The following is a 23,115-nucleotide window of genomic DNA, read 5'->3' on the forward strand; positions in this document are numbered from 1 at the left end:
CTGATTGCTTTGCATAAAACACGACACTGATTGGAAGTAATTAGGTTAAAAGATGGGACTGCGCTTCGATTTGGTGTTTCTAACAAGTGCTTTTGTGCGTGGCCTGATTTAAGCCTTCACCTCTGGGAACAGCGTCCCTCCCGCAGCCGGCCCCGTCCCGCTGCCGCGGCCGCTCTCGCCTCCGGAGCCCCCCGACCTTTTAAAATTTCCTGCCACTTCCAAAACGGTTTCAGGTACTACCGTGAGGTCCTAAATGGAGCCCTGCGTCTCATTTAAGACGTGCTTTTATTTTTCTGCATCAATGCACGTATCTGTCCATTGCAAAAAGAGCGTGGTTTTGATTCTCTTAAAAATCTCTTTTAATTAAATATTTGCATTTTACAAAGGCGGCTGCAGGTTTGGAGTTTTTTTTAATCCAATACGTATAACCTATTTCCTTTTTTTTTTTTTTTACTCGTTTTTGCATTATAGTTTAACTCACACCCAAGGGAAGAAAAACAATAGGCATAAAAAATTAAATTAAACTTGTATATATATATTTTAAAACTATGAAACAATTCGGAAAAAGACACAGAAATGTATATATTTATATTACGAAAACAACATTAATGCCTGTACAGTTGTCTTGATTTCATAATTTACTTCAAAGATACTGTATTATCAATTTAAATACAAAAAAAGCTACATTAAATATACAGAATAAGATTTAATACAAATCTTTCTGCTTTGTGTGTGTGAGAGAGAGCGTGTCACTCGTTTGCTTTTCACTTGCTTAAGACATTTCTGGGCGGTTTCCACCCAGCCATTTCAAATAGACTCTATAAACTTCTGAAGAGGGTGCTGGGAGGGAGGGGGGAGCTGGTCTTTTTCTGTTTGTTTTTTTCTTTTGGTACTGGAAAAATAACTGCCAAAGCAATTTATTATTTCTCTCAAATAAATTAAAAAAAAAAAAAAAAGGAAAGGAAGAAAAAAAGAAAAGGAACAAAACCACAGTCCCAAGAGGGGTTAGGGAGGAGAAGCCGATATTAAATGTTGGACATACCTTTCTTCAGTTCGTAAGGTGAGTCTTTGCAAAGGTCTACTTGGGACTGGCTCCTGATCATTTAGTGTCTTTAGCCAGGCTCTCGGCTCTGCTGAGGACAGTCTGATTTAATCCATTGAAGTGGGCGCCGGGGGCGGCGGCGGCGGGCCCGCCGGCGGGGTGCCCGTGCAGGGCCCCGAAGGAGCCGTAGTTCGTGTAGCCGGGGTAGAAGGGCGCCGTGTAGTAGAGCGGCCGGGGCAGGACCGCCCCGTTGGGGAAGGGGCACTGCGCGGCCGGCGAGCGCGGCCGCGGCGGGGAGCGGGACGGGCCGCCGCCGCCCAGCACGGCGGGGCCGGGGGGTGCCGCCTCGCCGCCGGCCTCCTTCGCCTTGTCCGCCGAGGTGGCGATCTCGGCCAGCGACCAGAGCTTGGGCTTGGCGAGGGCCGCCTGCTGCGGCGAGTGGATGACGGAGGCGCCGGTGGCGGCGGGCAGCAGCGGGTGCAGGTCGGCGGCGTGCGGCGGCCCGGCGGCGGCGGAGGGCGGGCGGTACGGCGGGGGCTCCTCGCCGCCCGCCGGCGGCGGCCCGCGGCCCGCCGGGCACGGTCCCAGCGGGGAAGCGCCGGGAGCCTTGTGAGGGACGGGCGGCCCGTCGAGCCGCTCCTCCGCTAGCTCTTTGCAATCCGAGTCGCTCAGGCCGCTCTCGGCCTCCCGGGGGCCGGGGGACTCCTGGAGGCGCTCGCAGCCCGGCGCTGCCTTGGGATCCGCCGTTCCTGGTAGGGGGAGAAAGGACAGGGGTGGGGGGGCAGCTCTCGGGCTCGCCCTGCGCCCCCAAACCCGCCCACCCACTTCGCCGCCCACCCCTCGGTCCCCGCCGTGGCCCGGCCCGCAGTGCTGCCCGCCGGCTCCCCCCCGCCCCGGCCGCCCGCTCGGGGGAACAGGCCGCGCCGCACCGGGCCGGGGGCTGCCCCGAGGGCGCGGCCGCGCTCACCCGGCCGAGCCCGCTGTCCTACCTGTGTCCGGCGTCCCGGGGTCCCCCTTCTCCTCTAGTTTCTGGGGCTCGTCTTCGTCGTTTTTCTCCAGGTCGATGTTCTCCTCTTCCTCCTCGTCCTCGCTACGGTTTCGTGGGGTCCAGGTCATTTTGTTCTCCTTCTTGAGCCGCCGCCTCGCGTTGGCGAACCAGGTGGAGACCTGGGTGAGGGTCATTTTGGTGATGATGGCCAGCATGATCTTCTCGCCCTTGGTGGGGTAGGGATTTTTCCGGTGCTCGTTGAGCCAGGCCTTGAGGGTGGCCGTGGCGTCCCGCGTCGCGTTCTTGCGGTACGCGGGGTCCCCGTAGGGGTAGGAGCCGAGCGGCGCCGCGTACGGGTGGTACCCCAGGGAACCGGCCATGCCCGGCGTGTGGTCGTAGGGCGAGCCCTGGGGAGAGAGGGGAGAGCGGCCCGGCGGGGCGAGGTCAGCGGCCGCGGGGCGGCAATGACAGGGCAAAGCAACGCCAGGGCCTGCCCGCAGCCCCGGCCCGCAGCCCCGGCCCGCAGCCCCGGCCCGCGCCCCGCCGCCTCTCCCCCCGCGCCGGGCCCTGCCCGGCTTCTCCCCCGGTTCTTTCCCGGGAGGAAGGGCCTGAGGGCTCACCGGGGCCCGTAGTCTCCGGCCCCAGGAGACCACCGGCTGCCTGCAGCAATCCAGCAGCTCTCCCCCAAATGCAGGAGCGGAAAAGCAAGTGGGCAGCGCGGCGTGGGGGCGGACAGCGGCAGGGGCACCGGAGCTTTCCCCCCCGCCCCCCGCGCTGCGATCGCGGCAGACAACCTGCCGGGCCCAGGCGGGCTGGGCCGCCCCTCCCTGCCCAGGGAAGGGAGGAAAAAATAAAGGGAAGAAGAAAAGAGAGAAGAAGAGAAAAGAGAAACAAAAACAGGGGGAAGAGGGGCAAAAATATAAAAGCAAAGAAAATTAAAAGATACAGAAAAAGGAAAGAAGGAACTGTGAAACTCTGTCCTAAACACAGAGAAGCTGAGCCGAAGTCCCCAGTTTTTTGGGGGAGCTGCGGGGCGTTGGCTGCGGCCGCAGCTCTGCGGTGTGGATGTCCCGCACCCGGACCGGCCCCGCGGTGCCCCGCGGGCGCGCACGGCGGCGCAGTGCCCTACCTTCCCCTTCCCTTCGCCGCCAGCCCCGCGGAGCAGCTCGCGGCCATGGGATTAGAGCTCTGCAATATTTAAGCCTAATTATCGCCGCGCAGGGGAAAGTTGCCTGGATTTATCGCCGGGATTTCTCCCATCGCCGACCGGTGCTGAGTTCATTCCCTTTTCAATCACAACAAGCTAATTGTTGCAGAAGTATGATTGGCGTTTTTTATACATTTAATTTTAATTTTCTTTTTTTAAAGGGAATGGAACCGGTCCCCGCCTGCCCCGGTCCTGCTCGCCCGGGCCGTGCCGGCGGCTCCCCCCGCGCCCGGCCCTGCCCGCCGCTGCCGCCAGCAACAGTGTGAGGCAGGGCACGGCGGCGATGCCGGAAAGTTGGGCGGCGAGGCGGGGAGCCGCACTCCCTTTTGTCCCCGAGATCTCAAAAATAAAATGGGAACAAAAAGCAGGCCCGGGAGGGGGGGGGCAGGCACCCGCGGGATGCCGTCGTGCCCGGCGCGGTGCCGGCTGCCCGCGGCTGCTCTTACCACGTAGGAAGTGAAGGCGGCGGCGGCGGCGGCGGCCGGGTCGGTGCCGTACTGGAGGTGGGAGTTGTAACCCGGGGAAGGGGCGGTAAAGGCGGTAGATCCGGCATAAGGGGAAAAAGCGGAGCCCGAAGAAGATCTCCCAAGTTCATCGGTCCTAGGTCCGGAGATCACGCTGGTGCTGTACGCCGGGCAGGAATAGAGAGCCAAGGACGCTGACGGCTGGTACAAGTAACCCTGAGGATACGACATGGCCAGGCGCACACATATACCCGGGAGCCCAAGGCGCCGGGAGGGAGCCGCCGCGCTGCCGGGTTGGGGCGGCTGCGGCCGGGGCTTCGCGGGCGCCTCTCCGCCCTCGCCAGCTGGGCAGCGGCGGCACCTTGCTCTGCGCCGGGGCTGCTGCTCCGCTTTCGCCTGCAGCCGGGCACCGCTTCCTCCTTTTTCTCCCCCCCTTGCTTTCCCCTCTTTCCCTCCCCCCCCTCCTCTCTTTCTCTGTCTCTCCCCCTTGCACTGGGGGGCTTTTTTTTTTTTCCCTTCCTCCTCGCTCTCGCTTTCCGAAGGGTCCTGCCAAGATGCTAAGTTGGAAATTGCAGCTCCTGACGCCTTCAGCACGGCCCGGCGAGGCTCCTCCTTCGCGGGGTGTTGTCAGTGGAAGGACTGGCAGGACCCCGCTGGGCTGCCGCGGCCGGGCCCAACCAGCGGGAGGGCTCCGCGCTTCCCTGGCCCTCCCCAGCGCTCAGAGGCTCAAGTGCGCCGGCTCCTGGATTGCAGTCACCTCCGAGCCATTTAAGATCAGCTCCAACTTTCTGCATGTGCTAAATACCGTGCGGAGCCGCGTTGCGCCGGAATGCAAGCCAATCAGTATATGAAAAAAAAAATAGATCTTTAATAAGATTTATTAGCCGCCCGGCTCCCCCTCTGCACAGCCACCCCTCCTCGTGCTCTCTGCCCCTGCCCCTCCCTCCGCTAAATCATTGGAGGTGGGGTATACGGCGGATTGGTGCTGTTAGTTTTGATTTTCTTAACAAAAATAACAAAAATAAAAAAAAAATAAAAAAAAAATAAAAAAAAAAAAAAAAGGAGGTTTTCGTCTGGGAAGAGCCGCAGCCCTGTCTGTCCCTGGGCTGCTCGGCCGGTGGCTCCCGCGGGCACGGGCCACCCCGCCACCGGACCTGTTGCGGCGGCTGTGCGGGCGGAGCGGCGGCGGGGGTCCGGCCAGGAGCGGGGGGCAGCTGGGATTCAGTCTTTCCCAGTCGCGGGAGAAGGGCGAACCGGGCGGGGATCGCAGGGAGCTGAGATGGGTCCGCAGACAGCGCTCAGAGCGAGGGTTTGCCCGCGGATCTCAGGAACACACCGGGTATCCTCCCCCCGCCCTCGGCTCATTGAAGGGTCGAGGGGAAAGTAGATTAAAACCATATGAACCGGGATAAATCCCTGCCGATCAGAAGATGTAATCTCCTGTGATTCCACCAGATATATTTCCCAACAGAAACATATCCCGATTTATTCCCTTCTCGCATTTTTTTTTTCGCCTGCGGTTGAGGAAAGGAGCTCCTCCAGCGGCCGCGGACCCTCGGCCATCGGGATCCGCCGTGCCTTTCTCGGTCGAGGGGCGATATCAATAAAATTTATAATTTTAGAATTTATTTTATTTTGTAACTTTTGCATTTCCCGACCCTAATGCTCTCGCCGCGCTGCCCCGCGGAGACGCGAGGAGATGCAGGGCTGTGTTTTAAAACGGGCAGGCCGGGCCAGGAGCTCCCCGTGTCGCCGTGGAGGCGACACCGACGCCGCCCCGCTCCCTCTGTCCGTCCCTCTCGTTGCGGCGGCAGCGCGGGCTCCGTCCCGGCGGCAGCACCCACAGCCCCGCGCTGGGCTGGGACCGGCCGAGCGGCCGCGCTGCGGGGCCGGGGCCGGGCGGGAAGGGCGCGCAGTCCCCGCCGTCCCCGGGGGCTCGGCGGCCGGCGGGGCGGGCACTGCCCGCCGTACAGGAGAGCACCCCAGCGCACGGCGCCCCGCACTACAGTACCCATCAGGCCGCGGCCCGCCGGTCCCGCCCCCGGCCGTCCCGGCGCATGACTGGCTGTTCCCCCGCCGGCGGCGGGCGCTCCGCTCCTTGCACGGGCCCGCGGAGCTGTCCCTCAGCGCGGGCTGTGGAGGGGCGGCGGCGGCACGGGCGCGGCTGCGGCGGAGTCCTGAGGCGGTGCTGACAGGACGGCGTGAGGAGGCGCTGCGGGACGCGGCGGCCGCCCCCGGCCCGGCCGCGGTGCGCGGAGCCCGGGTGCGCGGAGCCCGGCCGCGGTGCGCGGAGCCCGGGTGCGCGGAGCCCGGCCGCGGTGCGCGGAGCCCGGGTGCGCGGAGCCCGGCCGCGGTGCGCGGAGCCCGGCCGCGGTGCGCGGAGCCCGGCCGCGGTGCGCGGAGCCCGCCGAGCTGTCTGTGGCGGCGCTGCCCCGCCCCTGGCGCCCCCTGACGGGCGGCGCGGTTCGGCCCCGGTCCGCGCTGGTCCCGGCGGCGCCGGGCGGGACCGGCGGGGCCGCACCGGGCTCGGCTGCTCCTCGGCGCTGCTGCCGAGCCGCGCTCGGTCTGGCCGTTCCCTCCTCTAGCCTCTTGCACTTTCCTCGCCCCCCGTTTTGGTTGGTTTTTTTTTTTTTTTTTTTTTTTTTTTTTTTTTTTTTTAGTAATTTAATTTTTTTTAATGTGCGGTGTACGGAATTTCTTCTCTTTAAGCTCCATGTGGTTCTGCCCCGGTAAACGAGACGGGTCCATCCCCGGCTGGCGCGCTCCCTTACATGCTTAATCCACACAGGTGTGCACTTTCATCAGTTTTCGACTGCACAGTGTCACCGGTATTTGTCCCCGGCTTCATTATAGCGATCGCTCTGGAGCACTGCGTTTCTTTCTCCACTCGAAAGCTCTTCTGTCATAATCCTTTGACAATCCCCCTTGTTCGGGGAGTGAGATATCATCTGGTCAAGTTTTATACATTTAACATTCATTTTATGTGTGAGTAGAATAACTAACTGCTTTTCCGTGCTCCTTTCTTTGTAGGAAGAAGTTTTAACCATCTTCCCATGGCATCTGACTTTTTTGAAGAGGAGGTAAGGTTAACGTCATGTAAAATTACCCTCTTTATTTCTGATGTTCCACTAATCTTTCTTCTGTAGGCATACATTTGGAAACTGTGGTGAGTTCATGCATACTTTCATGCCTTGCAAACATAATACCAGAGCTGATTAATAAACGGTAGTGATAGGACTCTTATGCCGTCAGGATTGTAAGTGCCTATCAAACTGACATTCTCACTACATTATGCCACTATTATATTCTTTGCAGTTTTAAAAGAACTGTAGATAATTATTCAAGATATTGAAACATTTAGTTTATAGTTCTATTGCTGTGGTTGTCACCTTCACTTTATATCAAATTTGAGACTCATTTCTTAAGGATGTCTCTATTTTCTGCTTTATTTGCACATTGATAGCTCTATGAATGACTGAATGACTGGTCACAGCAACTTTTTCCTCTGATAGCAGCATATTAAAATGTGAAAGCCTAAGACTAATCTGCTTTGCAGGACTTTTCAGCCTTCAGATCGAAGGGAAATAAGAAGTTTGTTTCAAGATTCTTACATCATTCATCAGTTCTTTTAACAAATGTGGGGCTTGAGGATACATTTACGATTCTCTGCATTTTTGCTGAAGGTATGTGCGTTTGAAGGCATGGATGAATTCTTGGTATCAGGGGTTTGTGTACTGTGCAGCTGGCAGTGAAACTATAACAGTGCATAGTTGATGTTAAAATTCTGGACTTTCTATATTTTTCTCATAATTTTTTGGAAGAGAAGTTGTTAATGCAATAGAAAAAACATTTGCCCTTAAAATTTTATTTAACAGTGGGAAAGATTTACAGGCTGGCTGTACACGCTTCACTTTATTTAAATTTAGGCATGTGAATTTAGATTCGGCTTCTATAAATAAATAATTAAAATCCCTATTTTTATAGCCCTCAGTCTGATGGGCTGGTCCTGCAAACCTATTAAAAGGGTCTTTGGTTAGTTTAGTAGTTGGACTCCAGTAGGGTTTTTGGTGTGAGAGGAACTTGGATTTGAGATGACTGCACAAAACGTGACCCAAAATATAGCAGCATTTGAATTTGCATATTTGTTTTTCTACGCTGGTTTCTTTTGCATGATTTCATTTAGATTGTGCAAACGTGGTACAGCATAAAATGGTTTAATAAATTGGTGTATGAATGTACAGTAGGGATCAGCTGAGAATATTTTCTTTACGGGAGAAACAAATGAAAAGAAGCAGAATGATCCTGAAAGTAACAGTAAACTATATTTTAAAAGTACAGCTATTGGTAGGCTCTAACTGTAAGTGGTTTGGTTCCAGGTGGCTTGTAGTGAATGGAGTTAAACTTGGCTATCTTGGATATGATACACCTTAATTTAATTAATTTAATAGCTGCTTTCTGTTGAAACTTTAAAATCTAACGATCCTGTTTTTATTGCAGTCCTTAAAGATCTAATCGTTCTTCTGTGTGCCTGAGATGTAAAACTTAGTGCAAGGAGAGGCAACAGATTGGTTCCGTCATACGATTTTGTTGGGGTTTTTTGAGAGTACTTAAAAGATTATGATGGATAATGCTGTCTTGCCAAAGAATGCCGACACAGGTGTTCATCATTATCTTAATTAAGATCCTGAGAAAATGTCATCTTTCGGCATGAATTATGAAGGGAGATGCATTAGGAGATCATTTCAACTTTTTTTTTTTTTTTCTTTTTACAGGGGTAGATGAGAAGGAGGCTGTTTTCTCAAAACCTTTTTGGTATTTCTTTATCAGAATCCCTGACCTTAGACACTGAATTTGTTTCTCCAGTTCAATTTGTGACAATATTACCAAGATGTGTGTGATGCTAAAGGGAATGCTCTTAAAGAAAAAAAAAATTAAAAAGTAATTCCTCTACAAGTTTTATTTAAAGCTGTTCTCTTAAGAAAAAGACAGCTGTGAGACTCAGATGGTAGTGGAAATTGCTGCTGGAAACATCAGAGATGTTTCATACAGTGTATTTAAAAGTATTAACAACTCATAACAGATAAAAAGAAATACATGTGAATATTCATTTTTTTAATTAGGCATGAAGAGAAAAGAAAATTTACTTTCTCATGTTTGCACCATGAGAGAAGTAAAACTAATTCGCATGCAAAGAGGAGGGAGGGGCCTGTGTCTTTCTGTGTTAAATCAATACATTATTAACTGTCAAGAGCTGAAAAACTGCACATAAAATATTGTACTGTAAAACTTGGGGGCCCTTTCCTGCAGACACTGCTGCTGCTTCCCTCAGGTGCGGTGCTGGGAGTTCCAGGGTCAGGCAGTGCCGGTGTTTTGGGCTCTCAGCCTGGCTAAAGGATCCCGGAGGAGCTCTCTGGGCAAGGCACCCTCAGCTGCTCTGTTGTTTCTTCTGCCTGCACTTCCTCTGCCCGAGATGCTCCTTGTTCACACTCTCTGTGTTTGTGGTCTGAGAGCGAGGTGTAAACTCGTGAACACCTAGAATAACTCTTCTGTGCCTAGCATTTGGGTATTAGGTAGCTTAGAGTTTTGTTTTTCTCTCCAAGCCTTTCTATTTTAAATTGCTTCTTGTCTGCTAAAAGAAACCTGATTATCAGTTCCAGTCTTTTTTTTTTCTTTTTTATTTTTTTTTAATTGGTTCAGCAGCCTTTTTAGTGTGTGGAATAAAATACAGAAGTGCAGCTGACAAGCCTTTCAAGCACCTAGTTACTGTACTGAGCATGTAACTCCGAAGATCTTGACAGTATCATGGGAGAACCTGAAACTGTATTTCAGTTCCCTTGAAGTTTCCTGTAATTAACTTAAATGGCATTATTTGCTTGAATTTGTTGGTGTAGTATGGACTAAGTTAAGAATGTCTTTAGGGTTTATTTTACTTACAGTTTCGTGGACATACGCAGAAAATAGACTCTGAGTGAAAAATGAAAAACTGCTTTCTTTCATGTCTGAAACAAGTTCTTCACTTAAAGCAAGCAGGAGGAGCAGCTCAGTGGGGAGGGTAGCTGTGGCTCCCTGTACTGTTTTGTGGAATTTACGCGGACCCATAGCTTCCCTCACGGTGGCAAATTCCCTTTTTGCCTGCAGGTGCTGCAGCGTGGTGGGAGCTCCTGTAGCTGGAATCTGGCCTCCAGTGTGGGTGTTAGAGGTGAGTGACTTAATAGCAGTGTTGTGTTCCAAAGATTTTGTGCTTTATCTACTTTACTTACATATATTTGCAGTCCTTATGACTGGTGTTTGCACGAGCTCAGCAGTACCTCTCTGAGGAGAAACATAAAGCCAGGTAGCCTTTCTGGCCTTACACCCAAGGAATTCTATTTAGCAGTTCATAATTTCTGTGGTTTTATTAACATTAGAGCTTTTTAGTCTGTATTCCTTAATATGGGTAGTGCAGATGTAGATGGTTCTTGAAGCTGTTTTTTGCAGATTAAAGTGAATGTATCTGTAGAACCAGCATATTTTTTTCTTTTTTTTTATTATATAAATCATTGCTTGAGGAAAAATACAAACCAGTTGGACCTTTCAAGGTGAATATGGATCACTATAACAGAGTTTACTGTACTAATAAACATGTGACTGATGACTCTCCTGCTCTTCCTGAAGGAGATGCACTTTCCTGAGCAATATCTTTTTTCCCAACAGAGCAAAAAAGAGCTTTCTTTTCGTAAGCACATATTTTTCACAGTATTTCTTTAGCATTTTTAGCACAGATCAAGATCACAGCATTTGCCTCTGAAATATTCTGTGCTGACATCTACAGAAATTTTCATGCCCTTCAGATTTAATTTTGTATAGAATAATGCACGGTATAATATGTAGGTCTTGTGTTTTCAATTAAGCTGTATTAGGTAACTATGCTCTCCTTTCATATCCCATAGCAAAGTATCAATATCCAGATGGCAGTGTGCTGGGATAAAAGATAGCTACAGGCTTGGCTGCTACTGTAAAGCCAAGAACAAACATTTTAGCCTGTGTGATAAATAAAACCCAGGTTGAGACTCTCGGCGTATTGGAGTTGCACTAAATAATTCTACAGCACTGTTTATTACTGGTTTCATTGGATAATATGCAGCTGTAAAACCTACTTGAAGCTTTTATTAAGAATACTCTGTCATTATAAAAAGGTGCCTACGACTTCTTTATGATACTGGCAGTGTGAGAATTACTTTGTTTGTGCTGACTTTCTGGCTTTTATCTAGGAAGGACCTTGCTGTCTCCCAGCTCCTGTGGGCATAAGGTTTCGTGAATGTCTCTTAGGAAGAGGACAGTTCTGTAGAGCCTAAGTTTCAAAAGTAATTTTAAAGGTATTTTTTCCTTTATGCTTTTTCAGCAGTTTATTTCAGTATTTAATTTATTACTTGAGGTAAAATTCAGCTGATGTTCCCTGAAGTATACACTCTGCTACTTTGTCCCTAAGTAAAACTTAAGCTGTGGTCATCCAGGTAGTTCTTTGAGAGGAGACTGCAGAGGGGTGGAGGGGCTTTTAGACTGGCTGAGAAGGGATGGGAAAACTTGGGAGCAGGCAAAGGGCTAGACCTGGGTTTGTCTTCTTGCATTTCTGGCACATTGTTATGACCTAGATTTGTTCATGTAACCTCGGCCTCACTTTACCTAAGAGGAACTCTTCTTGTCTCAGAAATGTTCAGATGTAAACTGGTGTCCATGCTCATATAATTGCTACACTGTTGTGCTTTTGAGCAAGAGCAAGTGATTAATGCTGTTACTGGTTCATTAGCAAAATGCCATTAAACTTTGCCGTTCCTCAGATCCTTGATTTCCATAGACACCTGTTTGTGGTGAGCCTCTTGGAGCCATCCAGTGGGATGTGGCACATAGTGTCTGTGGGATTTAACAAAAATACTTTTTCAATGGGTCAAGAAACCCTTGCATTGCTCAGTCTGTAATCCTTGTTTATCAGAGAACCATGCTGTCTGAATTAGTGACAGATACTATATTTTTGTTCCATCCCCATTCTCCTCATGTCCCTTTGTTTTTTAATCTTTGGAGATTGCGCCCAAGGGAGAAGCAGTGAGATCCACAGTGGGGGAAATGAACCCAGCAGTCCATCCTATCCTGTACCTGCCTGAAAATGGGAAGAGACCTAGTGCAAAGCCAGAACGCAGCTGGGCTTGCACTCTTTTTAACCATATTAAGTCCTGTTCAGAGTTAATGGTAAGTAGTCTGCTATGAGTATGATATGATTCATTAAGCAAAGCATTACAAGGGGCACTTTGCTTTGTGGTGCTGGGTTCAGTCAGTTACAAAATGCAGAGTTAATGTTTCCAGATCCATCAACTTTATTCTCATTTCTGTTGAGAAAATCACACAGTGCAGGTGACAAGAACTGTAATAAGTATGTTCTTTTTTTAATTTTATTTTTGTCCTCTCCAGATGAGCTCAGTGAGATGGTCTCAGCAACGCTGAGGAAGGGAAGGACAGAATTGGAAGGCAGGAGCTATTTCAGAGCAGGATTCTTCATCTTTCTGTAATGCTTGAACAGGAAGACTTTCTAAACTTCATTAGGTAGAGTATTGCTAATAATGTCATATCAGTAATGTTGCATGATGTAATATGGCATTGCTATATTGTTTGGTGATCGTGTGGAGCTGCATTAAATAAATGAACGTGTGCCAGTGACTTAAATGAACATTATGAGTGAGAGCAGTAAATGGAGAAGGTGGGTACTAGTGGAAATGCTAGTAGCCTTTTTTAAGCCAGTGCCTTTCTTTTTTTGGTTCTTTCCATAACCAATAGTTCTTTTGTTCCTTGATAAAGATGGAATAAAGAAAAACACCTTTTCATTCAAGAAATTGAATCTAGTTCAACTTCTTAACCAGAAAGATTTCACAGTCCCACTAGCTGTTAGAGCATCTTAATGCTTTGTGCAGCAGGAAATTGCACTCACGGTGCTGACCCATTAACATCTGTAGTGCAGCAGTGTGTGCTGCTCTTCCTCCTCAGGGCTTGTGAAATGTCTGCTGTGGCACAGCCCTCTGTGACCTCTTGCATTGAAGGATGGAATTCGTGAGTCCTTTTCTGTCTGGAGCTTGTGGGAGCTCCCTCCTGAGCCAAATAGTTCTGAAATACGCAAAAAGAAGATCTGACAGTGTTGTCTGGGAGATGTGACTGACTTAATTATTATTAACATTTATTAAGTACCTTACAATGGAGTGGAAGAGCCGCTGCCTTCATTTTTACAAATAGGAGAACTGGCATGTAAGGAAGAATGAATCTCTTCTATCTTCTGCAATTCTTGACCCACCTAATTAGGTGATTGTCACAAGAAATGAGAAGCTGGCTCGGGGGAATGGCACTGGGGGAAGAAGCTGCCGACACGTTCCGTGCACACCGTGCTTCTCCCTGACACAATGGCTGAGTGTGGGGAGCTGGGCTTCCCTCTGTCAGCGTGGCTGGGCCAGGGAGGAGGTTTAACAGGGCTGAGCAGCCTGAGGCTGTCTATTGGATAGCTTCATTATAGATCTCATCCAGGGAAAAAGTGGGCAACTGCAACTCATTTCTAGGAGCTACTCTGGTGTTTAGCCATTCCTCACCCACTGCCTCCTCCCGTGTCCTTTCGCTGTGGAGTGGCCTTTCCCCACAGTGAGCTGATTCTCTTCATGGCTGATATTTACACTTAGTTAGCCTGTAAGGAACTAACTGCTTCTCCTACTCTAAGACTTCAGTTCCTTTTTATTTTTTTTAATAATTTATTTTGCTAAGAAAGGGAATCTGTCCAGCTGTTACAAACAATAGTGGCTTTGATGTATATCAATAAAGAGTTAGAGGTGTATGTTTTCCATGTAGAAGATAAAGACACTTAAACCCTGCTTTAAAGGAAGGCAGACCTTGGAGAGGCTTACTTAGATGTACAATATGCCCTATTCTTTCATTTTTAAAAACAGTATTAAGGGTTTTTTTCCAAGGAAAGAGAAAATAATTTCATCTTTTTGGTTGTATTTTTTTCTTAGTCCCACAGTTGTAAGATAAATATTCAGAATTAGGAGTTGCTAAAGCTAATGTGATTAAAATGAGTATGTGATAACGGGCTCTGCACATTAAAGATTAAGAGCTCAAATTATAGACTCCAGAGGGAAACACTCCATGAGCATTTGTAAATTTTGTTTGTGCAAGAAATGCAGACTTAGCCTATGGTTGCAGTTGCACAGCAATTTTATCCTGTTGTATCTGCAGAGATTTCTTTTAAACGCTGTAGTGTTGGGGTGAAAATGTAGTGAGGTGGGGGGACAAATGAGAAAATAATTTTGGTCTAAGCGTTAGCGTTACTCTGTAAAAATAGATGATTTTTTTACAATTTATTCACATTTACAAAGGTCAGTTTATAGCATTCTGAGTGCAATAGTTAATTCTTGATGTATCAATTGATCCTTTATACAGATGTAATTCCATATACAGCATTTAATCTTTGAATGCAAGTTGAAAATATATTAGCAATTAATTTATGTAGGTTATGACTTTCTTTCCCATGTATTTTGCAGTGATTCCTACCCTAAAGTTGACTCAGTGTGTGCTTAATGAAAATTAGATGTGAAATGCAGTATGTAGAGGACAAAGAAGCATTGAAATTCTTATTGCTCTTAAAAAGACAAAGGTACCTCAGATAATTCTCCTTTCTTAATCTTTTAAGAATTTGATGCATAATTCTTTATGAGCAATTTGGAGTGAATAAAAATATTTTTAGAAGTAGTATTATTACCAGATTTTATTTCTCACCTTTTATGAAGCCCAGTCTGGTTTTAAAATTTAAAATGCTTTGCATTTTGAGAGGCTAATTTATAGGCAGCCTTCCCCTGAGAAGGAAAAGCACCTTGGATGTTGTGTGGAGAGGCAAGCCTTGTTGTTATATCTGTGAAATTTGCTAATGTTGCAATCATTGAAATAAAATGTTTGTTTACATAGCAGCAGTGGCATTTCTCCTCCTCTTCCTTGTGGTTTTGTCCAACTAGATGTTATGAGTGGCAGTTGCAGTGGCTGCTAAGTGTTTAAATGATGACACCATTATGTGAAGTGATTTTGAAATGAGAGATTCCAGCCAAGAATTACATCTGCTCTCATCTCCTTCAAATCATACTCTCTGGCTGTGCAGATTATGATTGATTTGTTTGTGACAGATTGCAGGAAACAGTCATTGATTTTTCAATATTTTACCTTAAAATTATTTACAGTTGTAACCAAGGGGAGGTATTTCCATGGGCTGTCAGCCCCTGAAAGACTGGGATAATATTCCCTGCTCCCTGACAAGACAAATTACCCGTAATGAGTGCAGTAGCTGAAGGGTATACTTTTATTTTAAAATATGTCAATAACCCAGTGACTAAACGAATATTGATTCAGCATAATGAAGCCTGAGTAATGTGAAAATGAGCTCTTCAAGGAGCATGGTAAAGACTTTCTTTTTAGCTTGTAGCAAGAAGCTTTTCATTCTTTACTGTTAGGTAGTTGAAATGTGCAGTCTTAAACAAGTCATCCTTAAACATTGGTAATATGTGGAGTAGCATAACAAAAGAACTTCAGTTTTTTTTGCTGTCTATTTTTCCTTTTTTTCCCCCTCTTTCTTCAATATGTTTCAGCAGATCAAACACTTAAAGAGGAAAATACAAGTTATCCAGGGCAGAGATAGAATTACTATTGGTGTAAGTGTCTTTTGCTGTAATATTCTTCAGCTAGCATAATGGCATTTTTAATGTGGATTCTGAATATGGGCATGGAAATATTTCTAAATAAACTGTAGATTTGATTTCATATTATCGACTTCTTGACATACTGATGTGTGTTCTGTGTGATCAGTCTAATATTCTTGTCCCTCAACAGTTCAGAATGGCTGGTTTATGAGCACCTAAATATACTGTGGTATAAAACTTAGTTACCAGAATGCACATTTTTCTTTCTATAGCATATAACACTGCATGTTTCTTACCAAATGAGAATTCTCAAGCAGTAATTCATTTAAATTACAGTAATTTATGCAGTGCCATAGGTGTGGTGTGGAAAAGCATCTAATAGATTAATATGAATGTACTTCAATTGTTCAGGGTAAGGATTAGATTAAAGACCATGTTGAGGTACAATTTTTTTTTAACATTAGAAGTATTGAATGCTTAAAAAAACCAACCCACCCTATCATGTGAAAGGATCAATTGGTCATTTGTATTCAGGAGCATCAAGCAACATTGGGAAGGCTCTGCAGAAGCACTGGGTATAAATAGCTGTGTCATCCAGACATAGACAAAAAGAAATTTTCTTGGAGTGTTTGTGTGTAATGTGTCAATTAGGAAATAATGTCATAGCCAGAAGCATTTAGTGAGCATGTTTGGGCATGAAGATGATTTTCCTTATTTTCTGAGGACTAACTTCAATTGCATCCAACTAGCTTGTGAAAATCTTCAGAAGGATGTTTTCCTATCAGCACACAGGTGATTTTTTCCAAATGTCATTCCTTTAGCACTAGAAACTATTTCAGGAGGCACTTGAGAACCCGTGGCATTGAGAGTTAAATGGCAACCCTGGAATGTGAGATATGTTCCTGTTTTTAATCTGTTTAATTTGTTAGTTTTCAGAAAAAAAAGTGTGATGTACATTTGAGTGGGTTACAACTGTAAATAATTGTAGTTTTGAGAGGATTTGTGCATAGCACCTGGGATTTCCAAAGTATTTTGGAGAATTAAAAATGGTGAGACAGTAATAAACTGAAATATATGGCTGTGACAACGGGAGAATTTGGGGCTCTTGTAAATATTACAAGAGACATAGGAATGTTACAGTGTTGAACCTTAACTTCCTGCTCTGTGGCATTTTACACACCTCCAGTTCTCTGCCTGTTCTTTGTTTCTGTACCTTTTTGTTTCTTTGGCCAACAGCAGGAGAGGGAAGGGGAGGATTCTTGTTCAGTAGCTTTCCCACAGTAGCGAGGAAGAGGGAGACGGTTCAGGGCTGGGTGCCAGCTCTGGTGTAGACTGAAGGGCAAATAAATGTTTGTTTTAACAACATCTCCTTTTCCTGAATAACACTGCATGAGCTCATGGTACCAAACTGAGTAACAGCAGATACTGCTGGAGGTAGTTCTGGCAGTGAAACCTAAGTGGGCTCTGCTTGCAAGGCATTTTTCACTTGTGAGAGAGGCAACAACTCTGGCTTTGCTGCCTTTCCCAAAGATGAGTTTGTTTATTGAATATCTGACATTCCAGCTCAGGCCTGAACCGTGTGCTTGGCACAAAAGGCAAATGGTGCATTCTTGGATTTTTATTTTAATTTGTGGGTGATACTGGAGATGTCTGATGATGGTGCCTTGGAAGCTCTGCAGGTTATTCATACATCTCTCTGTGTTAGAACTGTGACAATTGTTAGTCCACTTTCAGGTGGACTATGGAGGAGAAAATGGAAACCTCAGACAAAAAAAAAAAATCCTAAATTATTAATTAGTTAAAAAGTTCTTTTGACATTTGGGATTTCTCAGGAGCAGAACATAAGCCCAGTTACTGTTCGGTTAGGTCAAAGTAGGAAACACTGTGAAATTAAGATCATGGGTAGAGAACAGAATAATAGAATTTGTGGCAGAGATGAGGCTATTGGTCAGTCACGGAGGGCTAATATTTGGGGGCTGTATGTCCCTCAGCACTTGACACCTTGCAAATATTGACCCATTTCAGTTAATTTCACAGTGAACGCAGTGCATCAGTGTGTTCTTGTGGGTGTTTTTGTGTAACAGTTCAGATCTTGGTGCCATTACAAATAAAATAGCAACCAAAACCAGTGGTGAATTTTTAATTTTTTTTTCCTATTTACTCAGCCTCTGTGTTATCTATCTGCTCTGCAGACCAGCCAACTAAAGCACGTTCAGTTTAAAGTGAGAGAGGAGAGCATGTTGGTGTAGGTGATGGAAATTGTGCATACTGGCTGAGCTTTCTCCATGCCACCTCCTTCCCATTGCCAAATTACTTATTTGAAATCTAAGAACTATTGTTATGGAATCCAAATCAGAGCAGTCTACAAGGGGGTAGACAGCACTATGTAGAATTTACTCATCTAAATGTCATGATGACTTGAAACCAATTCTTTGTGCCCTAAACTACACTTCGGAGGTGTTGTTTCTTTTTGTTTAAATGTGTGGAGAAATTATTGGTTTCCCAAAAGCAATTCCTTATATACAAATATTCTATTCTTTAAGAATGACCATTTTATGTTCTAAAAGCTGTCAGTAGGGCCGATAGTATCGCAGTCTTTGGTGCGTTGGCATGTGGTTAATGGTGAGCTGTAAGACTGAGATAACCATATAAAAACACATGAGGGATCCAAGATGCTGGGACACTCTTGCTTAACTGCAATGGTTAAAAAGGCATGGCTGACTTAATGTATGAGTGTTGAAATCTGTGTCTGGAATTATGGAAACAAGTTGAGAAACATGAACAGAATTGATTGTTGATTATTTTCCTTTGTAAGAGCTGGGAAAAGATGTTTTGTGCTTTTCTGTGGTCTTTAAAGACCCGCTGTGTCCTTTTTTCTTTTTTTTTTTGTTTTGTTTTCTTTTGTTAACTTATCTTTTAATATGAAGTGTCATTCCCAAAATGAAGTAGTGTCCTTGGGCTGGTGGCAACAGCTGGAGTTGCAGAATTCATAAATAATTCAGAGAAGGATAAAGGGTAGGGGAATTTTTTTGTCATTTGAATCTTTATTATGTGCACACATTTCATTTTAGATATGGCATCATTTGAATTCATTCAGTATGATGATTGCACTGACCTGTCATATTTATTTTGATGTCCCTTCGAAGGACCATATGCTCTGTCCTCGGCATGAAAATGATGCAAGTTGCAAACTGAAAGGCAGCTCTGTTCCTGTAGGGATGGAGCCCCTCACTTCCCGTTGTCACGTCAGTGGATGTACAGCTGCACTGCAGCAGGGAAGGTGGAGTTGTTATGTCAGTGCAGTGACTAAGTGGCAGTGTAGCCTAGCAAAAGGTGGAAAAAAGGGCAAAACCCATTTGCATCAAGGTACTGTATGGCATTGAAAACTCAGCTGTCACTGAGGGCCAGTTGGTGTGAGGAACCTGGCATGTGGAAGGTGGAAAGGATTAAAGCCAGCTAGAAATCTGCCAAGGTGGAGGTGTGCCATGGCAGCTTTAATGTGGGAATACAATTAATTACTCTGTATGTTGGAAGTGGGGTTGCCATGCACACAACCTCCTGGGGTTGCACAGGTCTTAGTCTGGTTATGCAAGGCTCAGAGCTTCTTCTTTGCCCAGTCCATGTCCTCCTTTCCTCTTGAAGCTGCCTGCTTACTCAGATAAAATCTTGGGTAGTGTATTTCTGGGGGGGGGGGGTAACAGTGGGAGGAAACACGCAGTTGTAGTTTGCCTCTTTATTAATTCTGCTGTAACCATTGCATCTGGTCCTTCATTTATTTCATTGGTGTGTTCCTGTGGATGAGTGGTACATTTTCCAGAAGTTACAGGCTCAAGTTCAACCGTGTCCCATAGGTAATGAACTGCATGATAATGAATAATGTGGGGTCCCTGCTGGCTAAAGCACTGGCTGGGATTAGCAGTTCGCAGTTGGTGGATAACAGGACTCTGTGAGCAGGACTTTGTTACTGTTACCTTTGTATGTAACAATATTTTCATGGTGTAAGGTGTATCAGTGATTTGTATGAAGCGCATGGTCCACTGTGCTCATGCCAGGGGCAGAAGGAAGCCAATTAAGTGCAGGTTAATGAAATACAATAACTAGAAGCTGTGAATGAGAATAACTGTATGCAAAATTGTTTCTTTTCTAGATCCTGCCTTCGATGACTGAGCCTCCCTGAAATCTTCTTATCAGTTACTGCCAAGACGAGAAGGATAACAGGAAGGAGGAGTGCTTAAGTGGCTCTAATGACAGTTAATTTCATCTATTTACCAAATGACAGGGTTTTTTTTCCTCAAAACTCGATGGTCACGACAAGATCTTTTGGAAGTCATCTTTGTAAAATAAAACTGACAATTTTTAGGCTACAAAGAGTTATTGTATCTTTCTATAGAAGGTTGTCATTATGGTAAACTGCTGGAAAGTCTATTTTTGAAGTAATTTAACTTGCATACTTCATTCATTTATTTGAATGTCTGTTGAACGCCATGTGAAAAGTTTCTTGCCAGAGTTCTTTTATTCAATGGAATATTGTTGCAATGCTCAGTTTATTATTGTCTAAATTACTGTTGCCCATGCCCCCTGAAAAAATGTTTCTTTATAGTAATTCTTGAACAAATAAGGAATGAATGAGGTTTTGTCCCCTTTGTGTTTTGATCAGCATAATTTGCCTTTCAGTGTCTTCAGTTTTTGAAATGGCACAACACAAACAAAGGTGGTTTGGTTTTGGGGATTTTTTTGCCCAACAGCACATGTCTTTTGTGCCATGATTTTTTAATATATACACTGCCAAGATACAATTACTGGAAGGAGAGAGAGAAGCTGTTGGGAATGTCATGTTATGCCAAATTAAGAATTATTAGCTCTTACTTTCTGTGCAATCTCTTCGACTAGAACTCGACCTATTGCGTCTGGCGTATACTTTGACTCTAGTGGAACTAATGTGTCCTTGGAGTAGCATTTCAGAGTAACTTCAGATTCATGTTTTTTTCACAAGTCTGCTTTAAACTGCTGGGATTAACTTCAGAGAAGGCAAGAGATACAGGCTCCTTTGTCAGCAGCTGTGCTGGTTGTAGAAGGAGGCTTCATGCACGCTTGCTTGCTCATTCTCTCCCTGCTAGGGAAGCAAAGTGAACTGTTTCCCTGAGCACACCCAGACTTACTTCAGCCAAAGTTAATCATGTTATCAAATATTGGTTATCCAGCACCCTGGGTCACCCTGATGAAAGGACAGGGCATACACAGACCAGCTGTGCAGACGTCATGTCTGGGAAGGGTGGGGTGTTGACAAGAGTGCTGCTGAGGACTGGCCTTTTCAGCAGGTGCACTTACATCTCTTGGATGTGGTAGAGATTGAACGTGTTAGAAAGCTGTGCAGATCTGTCATGCATAATATTCACATTCCAGGGCCATCCTGGATAATGCAAAATAACCCTGTGCTCTTTGACTTACTCCTTGTGTGTGCCAGTATGAGGAGAGAGAACAGTATGAGTGTGTGTACACCTGTTTCAGGAAGGTGTATCTGGGCAAGGTGTGGGAATGGTACAAGTGTTTCCATTATCTAGAGAACACACTTTTTGTTTTACTCATCAGAGAAACTGCCTCACCCAACACATGCCTCAGGAGAACTGCTTTTGATACATGAGCTGCCTTGAGTGGAGAAGAGAGAACATCTCCAGCAGGAGTGGCTGCTCTTGCCTCTCTACGGCGTTGAATTAGTAGATGCTGGACTCTGGTGAGGCATCCCAGCTCCTAATATTCCCTGTACCAAAATTAGGATGATAGGGATAATCTTTAGTACTCAAAGACACACTGAGTAAAAGCACTGAACAGCTCCTTTAACACTGATTTCTCTTGTGCAAAGGCTGTGGAGCATAGGTGCCTTCCTAGAGCTGGCTTGGGCATACAAAGAGCAAGGGGCTTTCTGATTTGTCAGGAACCTAAGACCAGCAACACTGCTTGCATCTCCTCTTTGGACACTGGCAGGTGAAAAAAACACAGTCACAGAAAGGACTGAGCTTCCAGCTTCGTTTGGGTGTAATCCATTACCTTGTATTTGTCCTTAAGGTGGAGGATGAGGAATATAAGTGGCCATACTGTACATATGGAAGGGAGGAAAATAACGTGCCAGGTGTGTAAGGAAGGGGCAGGTATGGCTCCAGGGGTGAGAACTGTGCCCTGTTCCAGCAGCTCAGGGTTGAGCCATGGCTGAGCTCTCAGTGCTGGCTTCAGGAGTGATGTGCCTCTCTCAAATGACTGTCACATGTCTCCCCTGACCACAAAGTGCAGACGAGCCTCCACAGCTCTCTGAGACAGCCCATAATACATGTAACTCTTTTTATCTTAAAGTGGACTATTGTAGGACAGAGACTGAAATGTTTAATGAAATGCTTGTGATTGCCTAGGAATCTATTTACCTGCCTAAGTGATAATACACAGTTAAATCAGTACTGCAGAATAACATCTCACATAGAGCACTGTCATGGATGTTAAGCTGATGAGTAAAATTTTTCATCCAAGCACTTGAAACGATCAAATACTATATTTAAACTGCCATACTGTTTATGTAGTGCTAAAAAGACAACAAAATAAAACTTCAGGGTAGGCAAATTTTTCTTTTTATAAATATTCCAAATCATAGGTTGGTTTCAAGTAGATTTCCTCTTCAGTGATTGCTGCATTCAGTCGGAATCTATCAGGAATCTCAATCATAATGATGTGTTTATTATTATAAATGCATGATTTCTATGTATGTTCTCCACAAATATGTTGGACAAAATGTAGTTTTCCTCCTTAACTGGTGCTATATGGTTACTTTCTAGCTCCTTTAATTTCAGTTCCAACTTGATTGAATAAAAGGTGCATTCCTGACAATAATCTTTACATCTGTAATGGAACACTTGGTTTTATATGACTCTGCATACTCCAGACATAGCACATTTTTAAAGCAATATGTGTTGACAATACACAGAGATAAAAATCAGTTTATGGCAAACTAAGGAGCAAACTTTCAATAAGTCAAATGAATCATTAGAAATTATTAGAAAGGGAATATTAGTTTTTCTATCTTTTGAATGGGGATGTAATATTTTTATAGAGGTATATGCTTGAACAAATGGCTAGGTGTGGTAGAGGAATTTCTCCCAGGCTTCTGTGGCTTTTGCAACATCTGGGGTCAGACTGGGTCATCTTAGACATCCTTCTGGCTTGGAAGGGAGGGAGAAGTCTCAGTGCAGCAAATATCTTCACAGAATAGCAGCTTCCACTGAAAAGTTACTCAAAGTTAATAAAGATTATCTTCAAAAAAGGATTGGGAGGGATGTTGAGAATATTCATGTTGCCTAGTGCCATGCCTTTTTCAAAGATCCTCTTTCCCCTGACCACTTGTTCCTGTAGGGTATTTCACTGGCTTAGGTGGGTTTCTCAGGTTCATCCATCCTCCTCCCACCCACATTAATCAATCAGCACATTAACATCTTTTTTTCAGAGCAAATGTCTTCTACAGATGTCTACTTCTACAAAGTGTGATGTTGCCTTTCTGCTAGAAATAATTATTAGGTTGAAAATAATCTGACAGCATCCTGCTGGGGATAAATTAGGTTTGTTCTCTACTAAGATTAGTTAGCTGGCACCCATTTGCTAACACATTACAAGAAAATGATTGCAAGTTGATTGTATCCAGTTATTTGCCTTTTTTCTTTTTAGTGGGCTTTTTGTTGCCATGCTGT

The 23,115-nt window shown here is 45.6% G+C and overlaps 1 protein-coding gene and 1 long non-coding RNA gene across 2 annotated transcripts; one reads left to right on the forward strand and one right to left on the reverse strand.

Annotated features, from left to right (window-relative positions):
• Window positions 1–537: 537 nt before the first annotated feature.
• Window positions 538–4,590, reverse strand: IRX5 (iroquois homeobox 5). The gene is made up of 3 exons (XM_066327859.1): window positions 3,684–4,590; window positions 2,032–2,437; window positions 538–1,791 (listed from the first exon to the last, which is right to left on the reverse strand). Exons 1-3 carry the CDS (start codon window positions 3,930–3,932, stop codon window positions 1,100–1,102), a joined length of 1,347 nt encoding a protein of 448 aa, XP_066183956.1. The 5' UTR covers window positions 3,933–4,590; the 3' UTR covers window positions 538–1,099.
• Window positions 4,591–6,349: 1,759 nt separating this feature from the next.
• On the forward strand, window positions 6,350–20,693 carry LOC136366638 (uncharacterized). The gene is made up of 8 exons (XR_010744545.1): window positions 6,350–6,489; window positions 6,732–6,781; window positions 7,258–7,384; window positions 9,840–9,900; window positions 10,952–11,056; window positions 11,760–11,924; window positions 12,144–12,275; window positions 19,539–20,693. It is a non-coding gene; the product is annotated as an uncharacterized lncRNA (long non-coding RNA).
• Window positions 20,694–23,115: the final 2,422 nt, after the last annotated feature.

Source organism: Sylvia atricapilla, chromosome 12 (genome assembly GCF_009819655.1).
Source record: "Sylvia atricapilla isolate bSylAtr1 chromosome 12, bSylAtr1.pri, whole genome shotgun sequence".
Lineage (NCBI taxonomy): Eukaryota > Metazoa > Chordata > Aves > Passeriformes > Sylviidae > Sylvia > Sylvia atricapilla.

Excerpts from the sequence above, each read along its gene's own strand:
- IRX5 (XM_066327859.1), bottom strand. The coding sequence starts at position 3,932 with ATGTCGTATCCTCAGGGTTACTTGTACCAGCCGTCAGCGTCCTTGGCT. Across the intron at positions 2,438-3,683 it reads CCGCCTTCACTTCCTACGTG|GGCTCGCCCTACGACCACAC; the intron begins GTAAGAGCAGCC and ends CTCTCTCCCCAG. Across the intron at positions 1,792-2,031 it reads CCCCGGGACGCCGGACACAG|GAACGGCGGATCCCAAGGCA; the intron begins GTAGGACAGCGG and ends TCCCCCTACCAG.